Source organism: Giraffa tippelskirchi, chromosome 11 (assembly GCF_054371585.1).
Source record: "Giraffa tippelskirchi isolate mGirTip1 chromosome 11, T2T-mGirTip1v1.2.pri, whole genome shotgun sequence".
Lineage (NCBI taxonomy): Eukaryota > Metazoa > Chordata > Mammalia > Artiodactyla > Giraffidae > Giraffa > Giraffa tippelskirchi.
Window position 1 is genome coordinate 10,144,640 of NC_137285.1, and position 22,096 is coordinate 10,166,735.

The 22,096-nt window shown below is 51.9% G+C and overlaps 1 protein-coding gene and 1 long non-coding RNA gene across 8 annotated transcripts in view; one reads left to right on the forward strand and one right to left on the reverse strand.

The window, feature by feature from the left end:
* Nucleotides 1-466: 466 nt before the first annotated feature.
* Nucleotides 467-22,096, reverse strand: part of LOC145527893 (BICD family-like cargo adapter 1) — a 78,999-nt gene continuing 57,369 nt past the window's right edge. The window contains exons 5-12 of one of the 7 annotated variants that reach the window (XR_014069972.1): nt 19,721-19,900; nt 18,883-19,101; nt 18,159-18,260; nt 17,727-17,870; nt 12,306-12,436; nt 4,517-4,637; nt 3,623-3,731; nt 467-1,834 (exon numbers count right to left, since the gene is read on the reverse strand). Coding sequence is in view for 4 of the 7 variants with exons in the window: in XM_081546240.1 (XP_081402366.1) it covers nt 1,673-1,834; nt 4,517-4,637; nt 12,306-12,436; nt 17,727-17,870; nt 18,883-19,101; nt 19,721-19,900 (957 nt within the window). In the remaining 3 variants the exon portion in view is untranslated. Of the gene's footprint in view, nt 1,835-2,555; nt 2,736-3,622; nt 3,732-4,516; nt 4,638-12,305; nt 12,437-17,726; nt 17,871-18,158; nt 18,261-18,882; nt 19,102-19,720; nt 19,901-22,096 lie in introns of all 7 variants that reach the window. The other 6 variants (XR_014069974.1, XR_014069973.1, XM_081546241.1 and 3 more) reach the window with 6 other exon arrangements.
* LOC145527904 (uncharacterized) lies at nt 15,495-20,136 on the forward strand. Its single transcript, XR_014069990.1, has 2 exons — nt 15,495-17,908; nt 18,120-20,136. It is a non-coding gene; the product is annotated as an uncharacterized LOC145527904 (long non-coding RNA).

Sequence of the window (22,096 nt, forward strand, 5' to 3'; positions counted from 1 at the left end):
CCAGGGTGGCTCCGTCTGCGAAAGGTGGGTCCAGGTTGAGCTCCCCGCTCTGACTGCAGCACATAAGATGCCAGGGGCAGCGCTGTGTTTCTTCTGGAAGGATGTGCCTGCAGGGGCTTCTTTCTACCTCGGGGTTTCTGTTGGGCCTGCCTGGGGCTTGGTCAGCAGTGCTGGCGGGGCCTGGCTGCCTGGAGCCAGGCAGCTGTAGTGCTGGCCGGGAGCCCGGGGCCGGGGTGGACGCGGCACCTTGGGTCACGGCTCACAAAACAGTTGTCACTGATGCCTGCCTTCACCCTCTGGGTGGGGGCGGGGTGTGCGCCTCTTCCTGGCTGCATCCACTGACTTGGTACCAACGTATGAGGTGCGTGGGGGACTCTGCCTTTGCATACCCAGCCAGTGGATGGAAATTGTACACTGCGTTCTGCCCAGACGCCGCCCCAGGTACCCAGTGACTGAGGCGGGAAGCTCTGTAGAAATTCATTTTATTCTTAAGACTATTTTCAAAAGAAGCAGTGGTGCGCTGTTTTTCTAAAAATATGCTTTTATAGATTCATATATGTATATTATAAAATCCATACATGTATTTACATGGTTGCTACATACAAAATTACAGCACTGTGTGTACAGCACTGTGTCTGTACATATCTGTAGGTACATTCTTTCCACTCATCCCTGCAGTGCTTTCCCTGTGAGGGAGGGAGATGATCCTTGTAAAGCAGCTTGAGGGCGGCCTCAGCCCAGTGCCTCTGAGTCCGAGTCAGGGCCTCAGCAGAGAAGGTGAAGCAGTTGCTGAGGACGAGCAGGAGTGGGAGGTCGCTGGGGTGACCTTCCGTGGGCCTGGTGGGCAGTTTCTGGAGGCGTCCACCCTGTGGAGCCGACGCTGCCTGGCGGTGTGGCTGAGCGCAGACCCCTTTGGAGCCGTCCTGTGGCCTGGACGTGCTCAGCCGAGCCGAGAACTTGGGTATGCGGGGGGCAGGGGGGCCGAAGCGCCCTCCGAGCCCGGCGCCGGGAAGGGGAGAGGGCTGAGCCTGCAGAGGGCCCTGCCGAGGAGGAAGGCCTGCACCAGAGCACGTGGGGGGGCAGGCCCTGCTTCCTCTGAGGCTGGGGGCGGCCTCAGCCATGGCTGGGCCCGCTGTGGCCCGAAGAGCCGGCTGTCAGGCCCACAGGCCGGGGCTCCAGGCCCGGAGGTGCATGCACGCAGGCTGAGGGGCCGCCTCCCGGGCTGGGGCTGTGGGAGGACAGGGTTCAGGCGTGGGCCTGGTGCCCAGCAGGATGAGGCCCCCGCGGCTTGGGCCCGCAGTGGGCAGCCGGGGCCTCAGGGACGCGCAGAAAGGGCCTCTACTTCTCTCCCCGCTCCAGAGCAGGAGGGCAGCAGTGCCTGGAGCCAGGCACGGTAGCCACTCTGGAAGCAGCCTGAGCCCCGCTCCACGGCGGTGGACCCCAGGGCAGGCCCGGCAGTGGGGACACGGCTCGGGCTGCCCTGGTGAGAGCTGCCTTCAGAGGCAGCGGGGCCTCCTGAGGACGCAGCCCCCGTGCGAGTGGGCAGTGCGGCCACTGAGCCCGGCCCAGCGCGGGGGACTGGCGGGCTCACGTGGTGCCCTGGGCCCCGGCCCACGCCCCTGTTTGAGTCGGCGTCAGTGTGCCCGTCCTCGCTGGCCTGACTCCTCCCGGTTTAAATCTTCCTGAAGAACGAGAAGAGCCGTTTGCCTTCGGCGGTGCTGGGCTCGTCCCCACGCCCCAGGCCCGGGGCCCGGGAGAGGGCGGCAGCAGGCCGGCTCCGTTCCTTCAGGTGCGTGTCCATCAGCTGCCGGTCAATGACCCTGTGCATGTCATCCTGCGGGGCAGACGGGGGGGGGGGGTGAGGACTGAGCTGGCGCAGGACGGGCTGGGGAGGTGGCGGATCGGGGCAGCACGAGAGGAGAGGATGGAGGGTGACGTGAGTGAGCGGCTGCAGCCACGGCTGCCCTGACCCATGCCCAAGAAGCACCAAGAGGGACGCAGCAGCCCGCCCTCCTGGTCTCCCGGGGCTTGGCTGGCTGCGCAGTGTTATTCCCGGGCCAACCAGGACGAGGTGTGTCCCTGTGGCCCCGGGAGTGGCCGCCGCCGGTGCCTGGCTGTCGCCCCCTGGCCTGCGGACAGCCCCCTCGACCCTGCTTCCTGTGTGTCTCGGGCTGAGTGCTCCCCTCGCACCTGGTCCCCCTCCCGCAGCCCCAGGGTGGCCTCGGCCTGCCAGCCCTCCAGCCTCACAGCCTGGCCTCGGGGCTTTACTCGCCCCTCTGCCCCCTTCAGGCTCCTACCAGCCCGAGCTGCCAGCACCCATGCGCCCCTGGCAGGCCCGCATGCAAGGTCAAGGCCCTCTGGTGTGTCCTCGCTGACCACCATCCACGCTCAGCCCCCCAGATGGGGCCCCTGTTTGGTGGAGGCTGGGGCGTCACCATGTTTGAGGCTTGTCCTGCTCCAGCTCAGGCGCTTCCTCAGTGAGGCCGCACCTCTCCTAAGGCTGCAGGGGAGATGCTCCCTCCACCCCGACTTCGCCTCACAGAACCAGCTCTTACCCCATGGTGGCTGCTGGACAGAGCGGCTCCATGCTCCTTGCTGGACTGAGTCTGTGCAGGACAGAGGCGTCCTGCTGCTAACAGACCATGAAAAGTCCTGGTTTAGAAACAAGCAGCCCTTTCTAGTAACATCAGCTGGAAACGCAAGCATCAAAGCCAGGGGTTGGGCTCTGGGATGTCCTGGTGAAAAGATGGAGCCGCGGGCTAAACGCTGGAGCGAGTCAGCTGCCGTGTCCACGTGCACAGACGCCGAGGCCTGCGCAGGGCGGGCACTCCCTCGGTGAGCACAGGAAGTGGGCTGGCTGGGCCGCTGGCTGACCAGCGTGTCCATCACCTCCCACACGCTCACCTAAGCTCGCACAGCCACTCAGGTGTCTTTGCAAGTTTCCATGTGAAACTTGGGGACTTTCCCGAGCGTGTCACCAGGTGGTGGCGGGTGGACCCCTCGCTCACATCCTGCTCTCCTGCCTTCCTCCCCCCCCCTCCCTTCTTCACATACAACTTCCTACCTACACCCCCTCCTCGTGAAGTGACACAGTCCTCACTTTGAAGGTCCGTGTCAAATCGTCAACCCAGTGCTCCGTTCTTGGGACGTGCGCTATAAGATCTACATTAAATGCAACTTTAGGAACGTCACAGGGTCCTTCAGAGAGAAACCCTTTCAGAGCTGCCAGTGTTTTTTCTGGTACATTGCAAACTGCATTTTTTTATACTGTAAGATTCAGCAAAGTAATTCCATGAGATCTATCACGTCAAAAGTTCATACACACACAAGCTGCTTGTAACTCCATGCTGGGTCACGTCCATAAACAGCCCATTTGTGAGGAGGTGGAACCAAGAAACCAGCGTCGGCCAGGTCAGCCTGTCAGGACCCGGCCACGTGCTGCCGCGCTCGCGCTCACAGACGTGACGGTGGAGGGAGGGGGAGGCCGGGGCGCGATGGCATGGCACGCTGGATGAGATGACGCTGGCACCGACACACACGACATGGTGACCACGAGGGAGGCAGCGGGGCGGGACCATGATGGCAGGAAGGGAGAGGTGAGGGGACGAGGGCTCGAGCTCACCTCAAAGGCAGGAGGGGTGTACAACTAAAGCTGTTGATACGGGAACTGAGAAAGGCCACTAGATCAGAAACCAAAGGAGCCAGATAGTAAAAAGCCCTGAGGAAGCAAACTGTAGCCGAGAGAAAAGAGAAGAACAGGCGCGGTGAGCCAGGACACGGCCGGCTGGGAGGCGGGGAGCAGCTCTTGGGGTTGGGGACCCCGGCGCTCCTGCAGCCAGCTGGGCAGGGCCCTGGAGGAACAGTCACTTCTAAGCTGCCTCCTCGAGGGGCTTGTCTGGGAAAGCTGCAGGGGCCTTTTCATCTGTCCAGTTAGGATTTCTTGGGGAGAAACACGGATGGTTACACCCATATCCTGAAATTGTACTTCCCTAATCTCATTAACAAAAAGCAAGTCATGGCTCTGGCCCAGTGGGGAGTGCATTGGGCCTGGGACAGGGCAGGCTGACTGGACTCTGACACCCGTGGTGCTAGAGATGCACACACTGACTCCCTTTCCCCAGACCTGTGCCAGGACAGTGCTCTGCAAGAAGGGAGCTGGTCTCTGAGAAAGGGAAGAGCAGCGGCTGCTGACAACCCAAGGGTGCCTGAATGACATGCATCCAGTAATGAATTTCCAGTCAGTCATACAGGGCTTCCTGGGCCCTCCGCATTAACAGCAGTATCTTTAGAGCTAATTTCAACAAAGCCAAGGCAAGCAGCTGAAGGAGGCCGCTGTTCAAACCTGGAGGTTGGCACAGCCGGGCTCCTCACTTTCGAGAGCGGCTTCCTCCAGGCACTCAGGGTCTGGGGCCTGGAGCCCCAACTCTGAAGACGGATCACTGCTCACCTGCACACACGGGACCCTCCAGTAACAAACCCATCCTTACAATCAGCCTGGGTTCACAGACTCCTTTACCTGCCAAGCCTCAAGCTGCTGCGAGAGGTTCAGTTTCTGCTGAATGGCATCCAGCAGCTGGCTGTTGAGAGACATCATGTCCATCTTGCACTTGGCGAGTTCCAGCTCCACAGCATTCTTCCTGGAAACACACAAGCCAGGTGAGTGCCGACACCCTGTACCAGCGCATCAGATCCTCTCCCCGGGGCACCTGGCGTCCACGGATGAGGAAACAGTCTCTGACTCCAAACTCACAACAAACTAACTGTAATTACAGTGTTACTTCTAGAGGCCTGGAAAGTTGTGCAACATGCTTTCATACACATTTTCTCAACTTTCATAAACAAGCTATAGGTGAAAGGATTATCTGACATCGCCATCTTGAAGTGGTTGAGAGAGAAGGATACTTAAATCAGGACTGGAACCCACTCCTGGAACTGGACTGCGCACTGGAACTCAAAGACCTCTCACAGCACTAAGGGGCTGCTGCCTTCATCTTTCCCCCAAAAGACCAGTCCCCATGGAAGTTGGACTTAACCTACTGGTGCCCCCCTTCCACTAGCAACCCCCTCTTTTGAGGGTGTGTGCAGTGGCAGCACACGGTGCTGCACAGCTCAGCTGATCACTGCAGCCAATAGTGAGGGTACCCATGGCAAATCATGATGAACAGTCACCTCCCAGTAACAACCACAGTGTTGAATATTTACTGACAGTGGGGAAACACTCGTGATTTATGCTGAGTGTAAAAAAGAACCAAGAGATGAGGTCACATATGATACTAGCTTTGTACAAGAAAACCCGCCTGTGTATATTTAAAGGTCACACCCAAAAATGTCTACTTGGTTCTCTTGGGATGATGACCATTGATGAGTAATTGCTCCCACACTTCTGCATTTTGTATTTTCACATTTTGATGTGTTTTACATACTATGTTCACCTTCCCCAGTCTTCCTAAACCATGGTGGTTCAATGCAAAAGGTAACTTTGCAGGGACGCCAGGTAATAGGAATAAAGTGGCGGAGCCTTAGCTGGGCAGCTTCTGTAAGGTGGCAGTGGTTGTCCAGCTGCCAAATGAGTATTTAGCCCTTCGGGGACTGATAACTTCCACATTACAAGGGCAAAACTAAGACAGCTATCATCACCCAGGGCCGTAGACCAATGTGCATGGCCTTGTGAGGACCCACCCTCAGAGGCTGCCCAACCCCCGTCAAAGCCGAGCTCGACCAGAAGGCAGGGCAGTTGGGGTGAACCGTTCGGGCCACCGCGCAACCAGCACTTCCTCTGTCGCCTCAAGTCCACCGAGCAGTTGGTCACCTCCCTCGAAACCCCAGGGCTCCAGAACGGCGCCCCGCCTACCCTCCCCCGGATGCTCCAGGCCTACCGCAGCGGGCCCGCCTACCCGCACTGCGGCTGCCGAGGACAGGAGCCGAGCCTGGCCAATGAGCGCCGGTGTCTCAAGTGCCGCAAGCTGCTCCCGTCACGGCCGCTGCTATTGGCTGGTGGCGAGCGGCGGAACTCCTTGCCTGGCGCCGGTTGCCACGGACGCCCGGCTGGCCCACCCCGCGCTCCTGGAACGTCAGCGCAAACCCCTGGCGCCTCGCGGCAGGGAAAACTCCTGAGCTTACGGGCGTCTCCCGGCAGGTGGCGCCACGAACAGCCTGAAGACCCCGGAATGTGCTGACTAATGCCGCTGCCGGAGGGGCACAGGTCCAGGGGCAGTTGCAGCCCGCCGGGCACAGAGAGTAACCCTTTCCTTCCAGAAAGCCCTTGAGCTGGGCCCACCTTGAGGGCCTAGGTGTCACTCACAGCCTGGGATGGCACCCTCGGAACGTTTACTCACTAGGGCATCTTGGAGCTTATCATTCATGAGAAAGCCCAAAACAAGGAAAACAAAGCTGCAGAAGCCCCTGATCAATACATTAGTAAGTTTTAAAAATGAATATTTCAAAGGGTTAGGCGAATTCCTTGTTTAAATGAAACCACTAGTAACTCAGCCCTCTGCTTGTGTAAACGCAGATGCCAGCCCGGGATTTCTTTTCACTGAGGACCTCTCACCTAAAAGGAGATAAAATTGTTAATTTTTCTGATCACCTTAAGGTTTTTGCTGTCCAGTGAAGAGAGGGAAATTATTCTTCTTGGGGGAGAGTCTCACCCTTATTGCATATTAGAATCATGGGGTGGGAGCTGCCCCAAACCCAGAGGTTCAGACTGAAGAACTGTTCTGGAGAGGGCCCTGGGGTTGGGGTGGGGAGGATTCTAAAACACAGCCAAGATCAGAGATGATGTATATAAAACTCTTACGGCCCTACACAAATGTATGGTTGCCCCACACTTCAATGATTCCTTAGGTCTTGTCTGAATTCTGTATACCCAGAATTTCACTTGTGAGGGACAGAAAAAGAACCCTCCTGGAGTGATGTAACACTCCGAGGGCAGGGCCAGGAAGGACAGGGCCTCACTCCCAAATCCTCCCTACTCAGGAAGGAGAACTCACAAATCTGTTCCGTCAGACCCCAGGAGGCTGACTTGCCTCCATGGGCAGCAGGCGAGGGCATGCATTTCAAGGTTTCATGGAGACTTGGTAATTTCCTGTCACCCAGGTGTTTGGGCTAGGTGCACTCATTTTAAGGGAGGGGACTGGACAACTTCTTTCTTCTGCTCTCCTACACCCTGGTACTTTCTCTGGCTGTATCCCCCACCTCCTGTGCAGATGACGGAGGGTGGTCAGAGCCTGATGGCCAGCTCTCTTCTGTTTCTCTAGCTGACAAACCAGACTCTACTTCTAACTTACTGGGCTTCCACAATTAGCACCCTAATTTTACCATTTTATTCCCTAATTGTTTGACACAATTTCACCCTTTGTTATTCAAAACAGTATGGTCTCACTCTAAAATACCACACTGCTATTCAACAACACTGGAGAAGGCAATGGCACCCCACTCCAGTACTGTTGCCTGGAAAATCCCATGGATGGAGGAGCCTGATAGGCTGCAGTCCATGGGGTCGCTAAGAGTCGGACACGACTGAGCGACTTCACTTTCACTTTTCACTTTCATGCATTGAAGAAGGAAATGGCAACCCACTCCAGTGTTCTTGCCCGGAGAATCCCAGCGACGGGGGAGCCTGATGGGCTGTCGTCTATGGAGTCGCACAGAGTCGGACACGACTGAAGCGACTTAGCAGTAGCAGCATTCAACAACACAAGAGACGACTCTACACATGGACATCACCAGATGGTCAATACCGAAATCAGACTGATTATGTTCTTTGCAGTCAAAGATGGAGAAACTCTATATAGTCAGCAAAAACAAGACCAGGGGCTGACTGTGGCTCAGATCATGAACTCCTTATTGCAAAATTCATACTTAAATTGAAAAAAGTAGGGAAAACCACTGGGCCATTAAGGTATGACCTAAATCAAGTCCCTTAGAGTGGAAGTGACAAACAGGTTCCATGGATTAGATCTGACAGAGTGGCTGAAGAACTATGGATGAAGGTTCATAACACTGTACAGGAGGCGGTGATCAAAATCATCCCCAAGAAGAAGAAATGCAAAAAGGCAAAATGGTTGTCTGAGGAGGCCTTACAAATAGCTGAGAAAAGAAGAGAAGTTAAAGGCAAAGGAGAAAAGGAAAGATAAACCCATCCAAATGCAGACTTCCAAAGAATAGCAAGGAGAGAGAAAGAAAGCCTTCCTCAGTGAACAATGCAAAGAAATAGAGGAAAATAATAGAGTGGGAAAGACTAGAGACCTCTTCAAGAATATTAGAGACACCAAGGGAACATTTCATGCAAAGATGGGCACAATAGACAGAAATGGTATGGACTTGACAGAAGCAGAAGATATTAATAACAGGGGGGAAGAATACACAGAAGAACTATGCAAAAAACATCTTAACGACACAGATAATCATGATGGTGTGATTACTCACTTAAAGCCAGATATCTTGGAGTGTGAAGTCAAGTGGGCCTTCGGAAGCATCACTACGAACAAAACTAGTGGAGGTGATAGAATTCCAGTTGAGCTATTTCAAATCCTAAAAGATGATGCTGTGAAAGTGCTGCACTCAATATGCCAGCAAATCTGGAAAACTCAGCAGGGGCCACAGGACTGGAAAATGTCAGTTCTCATTCCAATCCCAAAGAAAGGCAATGCCAAAGAATGCTCAAACTACTGCACAACTGCACTCATCCCTCATGCCAGCGAAGTAATGCTCAAAATTCTCCAAGCCATGCTTCAACAGTACATGAACCGTAAACTTCCAGATATTCAAGCTGGATTTAGAAAAGGCAGAGGAATCAGAGATAAAATTGCCAACATCTGTTGGATCACAGAGAAAGCAAGAGAGTTCCAGAAAGACATCTACTTCTGCTTCACTGACTACACTAAAGCCTTTGACTGTATGGATAGCAGCAACCTGTGGAAAATTCTGAAAGAGATGGGAATACCAGACCACCTGACCTGCCTCCTGTGAAACCTGTATACAGGTCAGGAAGCAACAGTTAGAACCCGACATGGAACAATGGACTGGTGCCAAATTTGGAAAGGAGTACATCAAGGCTGTATATTGTCACCCTGCTTATTTAACTTATATGCAAAGTATATCATGTGAAATGCCAGGCTGGATGAAGCACAAGCTGGAATCAAGATTGCTGGGAGAAATATCAATAAACTCAGATATGCAGATGACACCACCCTTATGGCAGAAAGTGAAGAGGAACTAAAGAGCCTCTTGATGAAGGTGAAAGAGAAGAGTGAAAACGCTGGCTTAAAACTCAACATTCAAAAACCAAAGATCATGTCATCTGGTCCCATCATTTCATGGCAAACAGTTGGGGAAACAATGGAAACAGTGACAGACTTAATTTTCTTGGGCTCCAAAATCACTGCAGATGGTGACTGAAATCATGAAATTAAAAGATGCTTGCTCCTTGGAAGAAAAGCTATGACAAACCTAGACAACGTATTAAAAAGCAGAGACATTCCTTTGCTGACAAAGGTCTGTATAGTCAAAGCTATGGTTTTTCCAGTAGTCATGTATGGATGTGAGAGTTGGACCATAAAGAAAGCTGAGCACTGAAAGATTGATGCTTTTGAACTGTGGTGTTGGAGAAGACTTTTGAGAGTCCCTTGGACTGCAAGGAGATCAAACCAGTCAATCCTAAAGGAAATCAATCCTGAATATTTATTGGAAGGACTGATGCTGAAGCTCCAATGCTTTGGCCATCTGATGAGAAGAGCCGCCTCACTGGAAAAGACTCTGATGCTGGGAAAGACTGAGGGCAGGAGAAGGGGACGACAGAGAATGAGATGGTTGGATGGCATCACTGACTCGATGGACATGAGTTTGAGCAAGCTCCGGGAGTTGGTGATGGACAGGGAAGCCTGGCGTGCTGCAGTCCATGGGTTGCAAAGAGTCAGACACAACTGAGCAACTGAACAACAATTCAAGTATTCAGTAACTACATCCATTGGAGAAGACTCTTGAGAGTCCTTTGGACTGCAAGGAGATCCAACCAGTCCATCCTAAAGGAAATCAGTCCTGAATATTCATTGGAAGGATTGATGCTGAAGCTGAAACTCTAATACTTTGGCCACCTGAGGGGAAGAACTGACTCACTAGAAAAGACCCTGATGCTGGGAAAGATTGAAGGCAGGAGGAGAAGGGGACGACAGAGGATGAGATGGCTGGATGGCATCACCGACTCAATGGACATGAGTTTGGGTGAACTCTGGGAGTTGGTAATAGACAGGGAGGCCTGGTGTGCTGCAGTCCATGGGGTTGCAAAGATTCGGAACGACTGAGTGACTGAACTGAACTACAACCACCAGGAATGGCAAAGATAGTGAAGGTTTGTGATTCTCACTGAGGATAATTCCAAAATGAACTGGAAATTGAAAGACAACCTGCTAGGAGATTCTGACCAGACAGAAAAGGGGACCCAAACGTAAAACCAAAATGGAAATGATGCAAATGACTGAAGAGAACAGAAGGGAGGGGACAATGGTATATGAAAATGAAAAGGGAAGGTCTGGGGAATTTTAAAGTCAGAAATTAAAATGTCATATTACTTCTTAAAAAGGCAAATAGTATCTATTTACAAATTCTTTTAAATAAGCTCCTTTTAGCTTTCTGCCAAGCAGCCCTGAGGTAAGGGGAAAGGAGCCTGAGACTGAGGTGAAGGCCAGTGATCAGCACTGGCTGTGATCCTGGGGAAACACCCTCATCTGTAAAATTGGGATTAAAAAGCTCTACTTCTTACTGTGGCTAGGAGGATTAAAGGATGCTTTGTAAGCAGTAAAGTGATGCACAAATGTTGTTATTAATGTGTTATAAAGCCTGCAAAGCAGACACATTTTTAGTACCCTTTATCTCCTTATACTCAATGAACAGAACAGAGTGAATGTGTGACAAAAATAATTTTCAGGAGGATGGAAAATAAATATGGTCTTTGCCTTTGTACTGCCACATATTTTGAATGTACAAGAACGCATTTATGCATTTCTTCTCTGCCAGAGAAAGCCCCAAACATTATTTAAAAATGACCCAGTTTACTAGAAATTAACAAAGATAAAGAAAAATGTTCAGTGACACTCTGGGGATGCAGTCAAACTCAGAATGTAGGAAAACTATGAATTAAAAGAGCCAGTCGTGCCCGACTCTTTGCGACCCCATGGAGTGCAGCCCACCAGGTTCTTCTGTCCATGAGGTTTTCCAGGCAAGGATACTGGAGTGGGTTGCCATTTCCTTCTCTAGAGAATCTTCCAGACCCAGGGATCGAGCCTGGGTCTCCTGCACTGCAGGCAGATTCTTTACCAACTTAGCTACAAGGCAAGCCTCAATTAAAAGGGCAGGTTTCTTCAATAAATGCAAATCGAAAAAAAAAGAGAGGGGGAAGTTACAACCTTTAGGGACATAACAACTAAACAGTGTGTTGGACTTTGGCGTCTGATTCTTACCGAGCATCAAAAGACATTTATGGGACAACTGGGGAAAACTGAACACTGGATACTAGATGATATTAAGAAACTGAAGTTTTTTTCCCGTGTGATATTTCTGGCGTGTGTTTTACAATAAAGAGTCTTTTTCTGGTAGAGATTTCTGTGAAAATGTTTATGGATGAGATGACATGTCTCGTGATCTACCTTAACATGGCCCAGAAGGGGAGGGGAGGAGATGGATGGCTACAGGTGAAACAGCACCGGCCACGTCGTGCATCAGTGTTGAAACTGAGAGGTAGGTAGGTCGGAATCGTCTTGTTTTCTGCTTTTGTGTGTGTGCTTGAAAATGTCTGTGGTGAATAGCAAAACAACAACAACAACAGAAAAAAAGAGTGTGTGTGTGTATACAGAAAATGAGATTGGCCCACTCTAGTATTCTTGCCTAGAGCGTTCCATGGACAGAGGAGCCTGGTGGGCTACAGTCCGTGGGGTTGAAAAGAGTCGAACATGTCTGAAGCAACTGAGCACGCGTAATGAAATTGGAATGCTAAGATATAAGTGAAAACAAATAACTAAAAAAAACTCATGTAGAGAGCATCATCTCACTGATTTTTTTAAAGTCCACAAAAACTGTATTGCATATACACCTGCATACACATATGTAAAAAATCTACAAAAAATGCATACCTGACTTTTAACAGTAGTGTCTGTCTGGGAAGAAGAACGGGATGGGGAGTGAGAAATTCCCGAATAGCAGGGAAACTCTTTGAGTTTTGTATTCTTCTGTATGATTTAACACCTAAGACTGAGCACATTCTCGTGTTATTAATACCTGAAGTTAAAGTTAAACAAGTCGTGCCCACTCACTTTGCGATGGCCTCATCCCGGTCCCTGATGGCCTTCTGAAGCTGCTCCTTTGGTTCCTTGTCCTCAGATGGCACTCTGAGTCGGTCTCTCTCCTCCTTCAGGGCAGTCATCTCCACGCTCAGCAGTGTCACCTAATGGGAGATGAAGGGGATGAACACAGCACACCACTGCTGCCAGCCTGGGGTGTCTCCCTCCCGAGGGAGGAGAGAACAGGCCCAGGTGGGCTCAGGGCCTGTGTGCGGGGCAGGCTGGTGACTTCCCGCTGCCCCCTGCTCCAGGAGGGAGGGGACCACACGCGAGGCTGGAGCTCGGTGGACGGGGGCGCTCAGCCCCGAGCTGCACCGGGGGCCTGGTCCCCTCGTGCACACCACGGCGCCTCCTTCACCTGCAGGCACTCTTTGGGAGCTGGTGAGTGAAGGCCACATGCGCACCAGGGCCCTGGAACACATTTTGGGGGATACGGACTCGAGTTTTGTTTCCAGTCATCTTCCACTCGACATGGAACACCGCCCTGTGCCCCACACAGGCCCTGGCTGGCCCCAGAGCCTGGGACCTGGTTTCCATTTCTGCGACAGCACTAGACACAGCCTGGCTTTCCCGTCTTCTTCATTCAGCTCCCCAGGTCAAAGCCACAGGGAATTTAGGCTAAAAAACGTCACATTTCACTTCAAGCCTCTTACCTTCTCTATGGTCCATGCCTCTGTGAATGGCACCAGAGCCCACTCACGGGGAGTCAACCTTTGGTGGTGAGGCGCCCCTCCTGGTGGCTCCCTCGGCGACCAGAGATTACCCCACCCTCTCGCACACCTTGTGCTCCGCCGTGGCGAGAAGCGTTTCCTATCCATCTGTGTGTCTCAGAGCCTGACCAGAAACAATGCTTAATCCCCGAGTGCCTGTGCACTGGACGGTTGTCATTTTGGGGCTTGTCAAGCACCCAGAATTCCTTCCTATCTGGGGCACTCCTAGTTGCATTAGCCTCAGCAGGAGACAGGGCATGCCCACCCACTAAGGAAGCCAAAGGAAGAGACCTCCTTTCCTAGGTACCTGGGCCCCTACCTGGGGCTACAGCTCTTGGGGGTACAGCAAAGCCACTGGCCAGTGGGAGATTACTGCATGGATAGCAGATGGCTTGTTACCCCACTGCCCATGGCTCCTTCCTGTTTTGGAGCTCAGTTCTCCAGCCTGCTTATTGATTCTGTGAGTTTTCAGATTTAATTCCAGTATATTATTTTTCTGCTCAAGTTAAGCTGAGTGAGTTTCAGTTGTCTGCAACCAGAAACCCTGCCTGGTAGAGCTTTCAATAAATATTTGTTGAATGAATGGAAGGTGGGGAACCCTCCTTCTCACAGTCGATAGGATCAGACGACTCAGGACGCCTGACCCTGCCCTCTTATTAACTATTACACATACTTTGACATTTTTCCAAGGAAGGATCCATCCATCTGGGTCTGTCCCTCCCACAAGGGGAAAGACATCACCTTTCTGCTCTTCAAGGCCCAGATCTGATCACCTTGACAGTGAAGCTGAGCAAAGGCCCCAGGACTAAGGCTGAAGATCAAGCTTCTCCTGAGATAGCTTGGGCTCTATAAGCCTAGACAACAGAGGTGCCAGCTCCGGGGGTAGCAGCCACTCAGGAGCAAATCAGAGGACACACACCAGTGAAGGATACAGGACAACCTGTCACTGAGTGCAGTGGCCTCTGCACTCTCAGGTGCACAGGAGGGAGTGTCAGGGCCTGGTGCTCTGTGCTTCCATGGTGGGGACGTGCCGGTGATGAGCCTCGGGGTACTGGGCACCCATAGAGGCCAGGGCATGCAGGTGCAGTGAGCTCTGAGGCAGACAAGGCATCAGGTGAGAAGCCCAGCCTCACCCTATTCTTAGCAGGTTCTGCAGCCTGGTAGGCCAGAACCCAAGACCCAGAAAGCACCTGGCAGAGAAAGACAGCCCTCCTCAGACCAAATGAGCCCTGACGTGGCCTCGAGCCAGCCAGGTGTTCTGCCAGCTGAGTCAGCGACAGATAAAACTACGTGCTAGGCAGGAAATGCCAACATGTCATAGTCTCCAGATAAAACTCCACAAGAACTTTTTGCTGTAGCCTGGAAAACCTGACCAAGGCAGAGACTGCCAGCTTAGGAGTGACAAAGGATTTACCTGCTCTGAGTTGCACGTGAATTTGATAAAAAGCAGGAATGAAAGGAACTATTCTCCGCCATCAAGCTGTTGTGAGGATCAAATGAAATAAATAACATCAAGGGCCCAGCTCAGAGCGTAAGCGCCACCCCTTCTCTCCCCCACACGGAGGACCTCCCAGCTAACAGCTGGCTTATCTGCTGACTTAGGTTACAGCCACCCCTAAATCCACTCTTCCCCATTAAGGTGGTTGTCCTTGAAATTGAACAGCATCAAAGGAAACATCCTGAGGTCATACATCCAGGGCTGACCATCATTTGAGTGTCTGCTCTAGGTAAGGCACTGCATGCACTAGACGCTTTAGGAGAAGACAGAGAGGTGTGTCCGACCTGGAGCCTACCCTCGTAGGCGGTCCACTAAGGCTGGACTGGGAAGGTGAGAAGGGAGTGAGGGTAACCATGACAAAGCGGGGCCAGGGACTCCCTGAGCAAGGGAGGCAGGAGAGTTCCGAGGAGGAAGTGACACCTGATCAGGAACTTGAAGGACGGTGAGGGCTGCATGTGCAGGGGAGAGAGAAAGACCGGGAGAAAAGCCCCAGCTGTGGGAATGCAAGGGCAGCCCATGCCACGCCCATCTGGAGCCTACGTTCAACTCTGCTAAAGCAGAGGCGGTTAGAGGGAAACAATAGGAGCAGAGGCTAGATGGCGGGATGCAGCTAGACCGTGGGCCCATTGGGGTTTGATGATGGCAAGTCAATCTAGAATGTTGCAAGGGGTGTCCCACCTTCAAGTCATGTTTCAGGAAGATAGCTCCAGACCACATGAAGGGTGAGTGGCTGGGGAAGTGATGACCAAAGGCAAGGTGTGAAAGAATGAAGGTCTGAAGGGGACAGTGGCTGGGAAGACGGAGGAGACAGAACATGCTGAGATTTCAGAGGAGGGGTCACCCAGATCTCATCAGTGAGAGCCTCCACTGCTTCCAGCTCACGCTCCCCTGAGTGTTCACATCCCTGGAGTAACTGGCGTGTGCTTCAGTCAAGCATAAAGGAGCCAAATGATGGGGTGGGACTGTTTCTCTTACTGTGCCTCCCAGGACCCGGTGTACTGGCCTGGGAGAACTACTTGTCACGTTGCCGGCAGGTCCTCCTGCCTCCGGGCAGCAGCTCCAGACCCCATGGCCAGCCCTCCCTGGAGAGCTGCAAGGATGGGGCAGAGGGGGCCGGGCGGGGCACACGGAGCTCTCCACAGCCAGCACGAGGGCAGGGGCAAGTCTGCAGGTCTGGCTATGGGGCTTTGCCTCAAACAGGTGATGATCAATTAAACCTGGGCTCTCTTTTATTTTGGAATTTGGGTAGGCTTCTGAGGGGTGGGTAACTGTGGGCACTTGACCGTCGAGGTCCCACACACCTTTTACCTCCGGCCTTGTTTCCAGGAGAGAACACTCAGGCAGGAAAACAGCGGGAGTGGAGGTGGGACCATCCGTTGGTGAGGCTGGACCTCAGTCCCACGTCACCTGTCTGAGCCGGGCTCCCCAAAGTGTACAAAGCTGGTCTGACTCCCTTCATCTTACATCCATCTGAGCCTCTCAGGGTCTCGGGGCACAGGCATGTGCAGGCAGGAGGCACCTCTGCCTGCCCTGACAGCTGCCATTTCCACGGCCCTGGTGACTCCCCCTGCATTACCCACTGCCCTGGGAGTTGGTGTTCCTCCTAAGGGACGCTCCTGGATGACACAACTTGGCTGAGAGGTCTGTGGCCCTGACTGAGCCTGTAGGGAGCGATGAGCCTGGCAGAGGCCCAACTCTATATCCTATGTGGGACTGAACATAACCATGTGCTTGATGGGTTTTGTTTTTTTGAAAGGGAATCCATAGGAATTGATCTAAATCAGTTATCAGTTGAACTTTTAAGGAAAATTCTCTGGTAGAGATGGCTTCCTAAACATTAACAGTTCCATAGTAGATTCTCAGCAACCTCTACCTTATGTTTCTGGGTCAAATAATGCCCTCTTGTGCTTCTAGAAGCAACAAAGCAGCTTTTATTAATCCAAATAACTTTAAGGCCCACTTTCTTTTGCATTCTGTTCTTCCTGTTTGGAACCTGCCGCCAACCCCTCTGGCCAAACGACCACCAGAGGGTCTTAGGTTTTAGGCACAAGAGTGTCTCTAGCTGCCCAAACCTACTCCCCAGGGCTTGGTCAGGAATAAGATACAGCTTTCAGTAGCATCCTTCTGCCCTTCTTATCTGGTCACTCACAAAAAGAAGAGAGCAGTAATGGCTTGTCTCCCAGTCTCTTCCAAGAGAATAATACCGGGAAGTCTAACAGGTACAACCCCAAAAGGCAGAAGTTTATTTCTATAAGCTCCTTTACATTTAAGAAATCCTGAATGAAGTGAAAGCCCGGCTTAAATTCCATCTTTCAGGAAAGTCTTCCTGTAGCAGGAAGGGAGGACTAGCTTTGGACAAGGACCGAAGGGAGCAGGGTTTAAAGGGGCACCTGTCTGGTGTCCCCCGCAAATGGGACAGAACCTCCATACAGGACTCCAGTCACAAGGAAGAGCTTTTATTTATCTCCTAGGTAGATTTTAGAAGCTCCTTTTTGGGTGGGGATGCTCCTAAGCCCTTTAAAACTTTTCAGATCAGAATACAGATGTCTTTCTCCAGTGTTCTCAAGAGATGAAGTCATGATCAAACAGGAAGGGAACAGCGAGAGTAGAAGTGCCTCAAAAGCTGAAACACAGGGTGGCAGAGGTGACAGCACTCACAAAAGAGAGCTCAGGCCCTCAAGGATCACCTGTCCCCTGGTTTGCAAACTTCCCTGCTCAGAAGCTGCTGGACAAACATCCAAATGTGTCTTGGGAGCTGTGGCACTCGAACTATCAGAATCCACCCGGTTATTCAGGCTCTGTAGAGGGCCGGGAGTCCTGGAGGAAATGGAGGGCCAGCTATTCTTAGTTGTGGCGGGATGTTTTTAGTTGTGGCATAAGGGATCTAGTTCCCTGACCAGGGAGCAAACCCAGGCCCCTTGCACTAGAGCACAGAGTCTTAGCCACTGGACCACCAGGGAAGTCCCTCGGCTGTTCTCATTCCTCACGATCGCACTGTGGTCTAAATCGGAGGACTGACTTCTCTTGAAGACACCCAGCTCACCTCAGCTTCAGGTCACTACCCCGAGGGTCCGACCGTCAGAGGAGAGCCCTTCTCAGAGAGACATGGAGAGGGGGGCTCACGGGGGTCCCAGGGGGCAGGAGCCCCTGCACACCCTGCACTGGGCTGAGGACAGGGGTGCTCACCTGACTGTGGAGCCGCTGCAGCTCTTCCAGGCTTTGCCTCAGTTTACCCCTCTCTCCCTCCATGAGTTCCCTCAGGGCTCTTGAATCCTCACTGGTCTGCCTTATCTGTTCTTCTAAGGAGTCATCGTCAATTCTCCGGGAGCTCTGACAGCAGAAGAGTCAGCCGGCCAAGCAGAGAGGCGGTGAGAGTGGAGGGGAGTGGGGAGATGGTTAGTGGGAGAGATGAAGAGGGGAGGGGAGCAGGGAGATGGTTCGGTTTGGGGAAGAGCAAGGTAGGGGGGGTGGGAGAAGAAAAGAGAAGCAGAAGAAGGAGGAAACAGACGGTTAGAGAAGAGAGGCTGTCTTGCTCAATTTCAATGTGCAGACAATAACTAGAAGTTTATTTTGTTTCAGGCTTTGGAGAAGGGAAACTGCATGGCCCCAAGAGCACACCTCCCTCTGCCAGCTCGCTTTCCCACGCTGACCCGGCCTCCGCACTGCAGTGAGTCCCACGAACCACCTCGGCAGGACAGCCACCCTCTCACCTAACTTCACCTAAAACGGAGAGAGAGACGCAACCATCCTGCAGGAGGAGGAACCTGAAGAGAAACAGCAGCCCTCGAGCTGTGGGTGTAAATGGAGGCGGAGTCTGACAGGAATCTGACACGAAGCGGGAAGAAAGGCCTGTCTGCTTGGGAAGCCCGAGGGAATGTTCCTCTCCGGCACCAGAGGAGCCACGTCTGGAATTCTAAAAGGCCTGGCTGTTGATTGTCTCAACTTTCCGAGCTCACCCCTATCCTTTGAGCAGAAGCTTCAGATCTTTTAAGTTTGCCTGTTCACGGTTACCTCCACCACCAGGACCAGTGGCAACATAAGAACAACTTGCAGTTTTTATCAGGATCCAACTTTCTACGTTCAAAGCCTCTCAGCAAAGGGCTCACACTCGAGGCCCCAAGGCCTCGTCCGCACCGAGCCTGCAGGGAGGGACTCTAGGGGCCCCTGGCCCCACATCGGACCCTGTGCCTGCTCTCCCGTGGGGAGTGAACTCCAACAAGGGCTCAGAAGGCATTCTTGCAGACTTTATTAGGTTCCAGGTTCCAGGGCTAACCTCACTTTCTGGACTTGGTTTCAGCCTCCAGGCCCTGCAGAGCCCGGAGCTCTCAGCGGGGCCTCTTACCGTGGGCTCCATGCCGTCCACGATGCTCTGGATCAGTCTCTTGAGCTCATTCAGGGCAGTGCGCAAGCTGCCCGCTGGCACGTCCTTGGCCGACGACGTCTCTGAAGACTCGTCCATCGAGGAGTCCGTGGAGACGGCCGAGTCAGCACTGTCGTTTCCCCGCAGGTGGGAGCAGAGATAGCGCACCTGGCAGTAGGCTTCCCAGAGCTGCAGTCTCAGCTGCCCCACAAAGAATTATTCCTGGTTAGGGACTCTGGAGAAGATGGCCAGCAGCCGTCTTTTTCTAGTATACGAATCCAAGAATCTAGTTCTAGGAAGTTTTTTTTTAAATTACTTGTCCCAAGAAACATATACTTATTCTGGGCCCCATACAATTGTGTGTGCATAGTTGCTCAGTTGTGTCTGACTCTTTGCGACCTTATGGATTGTAGCCCGCCAGGCTCTGTCCATGGAATTCTCCAGGCAAGAACACTGGAGTGGGTAGCCATTTCCTTCTCCCGCACAACTGCACAGACTCCCAGTTCTTATATACTCTGCCCTCAAGTCCCTCCCATTTGCACATAAAGCACTTCTTGATATAGTCAGTTACTTTTGGAGGAAGTCCCCCTATAATTAGAGGAATGAGTGATTACGGGTAATATGAAAAGAAGCCAATTAGATGGATCACTAATGTTCCAGAACCCTGTCAATACCAGAGTTCTAAGGCTGATTAGTCAACAAGTATTTCCTAAGAGGCTACTGCAGGACATCTCCACCTAGCAGGCCGAGGGGCTCGCACACATGCAGACCACGGCACCCAGGTGTGGGCTGAGCGGGAGGGCCGGGGGGGCGCCAGCACCTGCTCTCTCTCCTGCTCCAGCTCCTCGGCCTCCATGCTCTGCTCTATCTCGGACAGGAGGGACGTGCTGGTGGCGGCGGAGCTCTGCAGGCTCCTCTCCTCGGTCAGCTCCTCCACCTTCACCTGCAGTTGCCGGTAGGAGAGCCGCACCTCCTGCAGCTCCAGCTGGCTCTGGTGCAGCTTTCGGGGAGACAGCAAAGAGGGGTGAGGGGGCCGAGCCCCAGCAGACAAACCCACCCCGAATCTGACCACGCTTCCAGAACCCGCCACCAATTTACAGGCAAATACGGAGCAGGGAGGAGCAAGCTAGATGGTGTTCAGGGGATGCAGTCGGTAAAATCCAGATTTGGGAAACTCTATAGGACTAGCAGCCCAGTTTCTTCAACAGATAAATTTCAAAAAAGAAAAAGATAAAAGGGGAACCTACAGATTAAAAGAGACTTAAGAAACATATCGCCCGACTGCCATATGACTCAAAAGAAAAATGTGAAAAATAATTATGATATTATTAAGACAACTAAAAACTTGAATGCTGACTAGATATCTGATGATATTAAGGAAATGTGGCTAAATTTTCTAGGTGTACTAGTCCTGTGTTTATGTTTTTTAAAGTTCTTATCTGTAAAGTATTCTTTACTTACAGATGAAATTACAAAAATTCTGGGATTTACTTCAAAATAATATGAGAGGGGAGCAAGTGGATGTCATGAAGATAGGGTGGGGCTGGCCAGGGATGGATGGTGTGTAGATCTGGACAGTGGGGTACGGGGGGTGTCACTGTACTATTCTGAGTTTGTCTGAAATTCTCCAGAATAAAAAGTTGGACACACAAACCTACAGGCATACAAAATAAGGCACCATTAGACTCTCACCGGAATGGCTAAGATAAATAATAATAACAGAATAATAATATCAGGTTTTGATGAGGATGTAAGATAACTAGGATTCTCACTGCTGGTGGGAATGGAAGATGAACCACCCCTCCGGGAAACTGTCTGGCCGTTTCTAGTGAGTGAAACACACACGTATCCTTTGATGAAGGTGTTCCACTCTTAGGTGCAGACCCAGTAATAAATGACTGAAAACGTACATGAAAGACAAACAGGGCGTTCACAGCAGCATTATTCATAAAAGCCACACACAGGAACAGTCTGAACACTGATGAAAATGGAATGGATATGTTCACATCCTCCAATACTGCACAGCACGCCACAAAGAACGCAGGGAGCACACTGCTTCTCTACGCCCCGCGGATGGACTTTTTAGACACTGATGTTCAGCGAAAGCCAGACACAAAACAATTTATAATGTATGATTCTAAAAGGTTCCAAAACTTGAGATAAAAGTTAGAAGAGAGATTTGCTTTTGAGGAAGCAGCAGTGTGTTGACTGGGAGGGTGCAGGAGGAAGACTTGTGGGTGCGAATAATGGGTTGTCTTGACCTGGATGGTGGTTACACAGGTACCGATAAAAGCTTCGATGGGCTATACACCTAAGGTCTGTATGCTTTACTATATGTGCATTGTACTTTACTGAAAACGTGAAGGGGAAAAGGGTTGTTTGGAAAGGAGCTAGAGGCAGGATCTGAAGTAACATCTGGGCAGTAATACCAAGAGTTCCCAAACTCATGGGAGAGGCAGTCTCACCCTACTTACAGGTAAGGAAGGCCCTTGGCTGGGGACAGATTTTAGGAGCACGTGTGTGATAGATTTCCATAGCACGTGCGGCTCAGAGGAGGAGAGCGACACCAGTGTAGAGAGGGGACGGCAACACAGGCATCACGACTCACGGGCCGGGGCTCCTTCCCTGTCTTTCACTGCTTACTACCTCACCCCTCTCTGCATTCTCTGTGGCCCCTTCCCTGTGGAGTCCAAACAGGGCATTTGCCACCTGATGAAATTATTATTGCTGAATGTAAGAGGAGACTCCACTACGGCTGCTAAATGCCACACTCTTACTGGTACACTCCACCACTGCACTTACTTTCACCAAAACAAACCCGAACTGTAGAATCAATCTGTTTGCTAACTGCTATGCACATGTCCACATTCTATGGACAGGAGCAATGTTTCCTACTCCTGTACTTGAGGACTGCTCACCCCCCTGTCCCCCGACTGAAAATATATTTTGGGAGGTGGGGATGGGGAGAAGAACTTCCTGGGATTTAAATTTAGTTATTTTAATCCTTTAATAAAATAGCATCTCCGGTCACCCCTGTTCATTAAAAAGAGGGAACGCTGTACTATCTTTGCCAGACTGTCATCGAGGTAGGCCTGTGGCTCCTGCAGAGATGAAGAGCCCCAGGGGCAGCAGGCAGCAACTTGAAGCTCTGTGGTTCTCATGAATGGAGTAAGTTGCCTTGCAAGAGCCTTCAGCT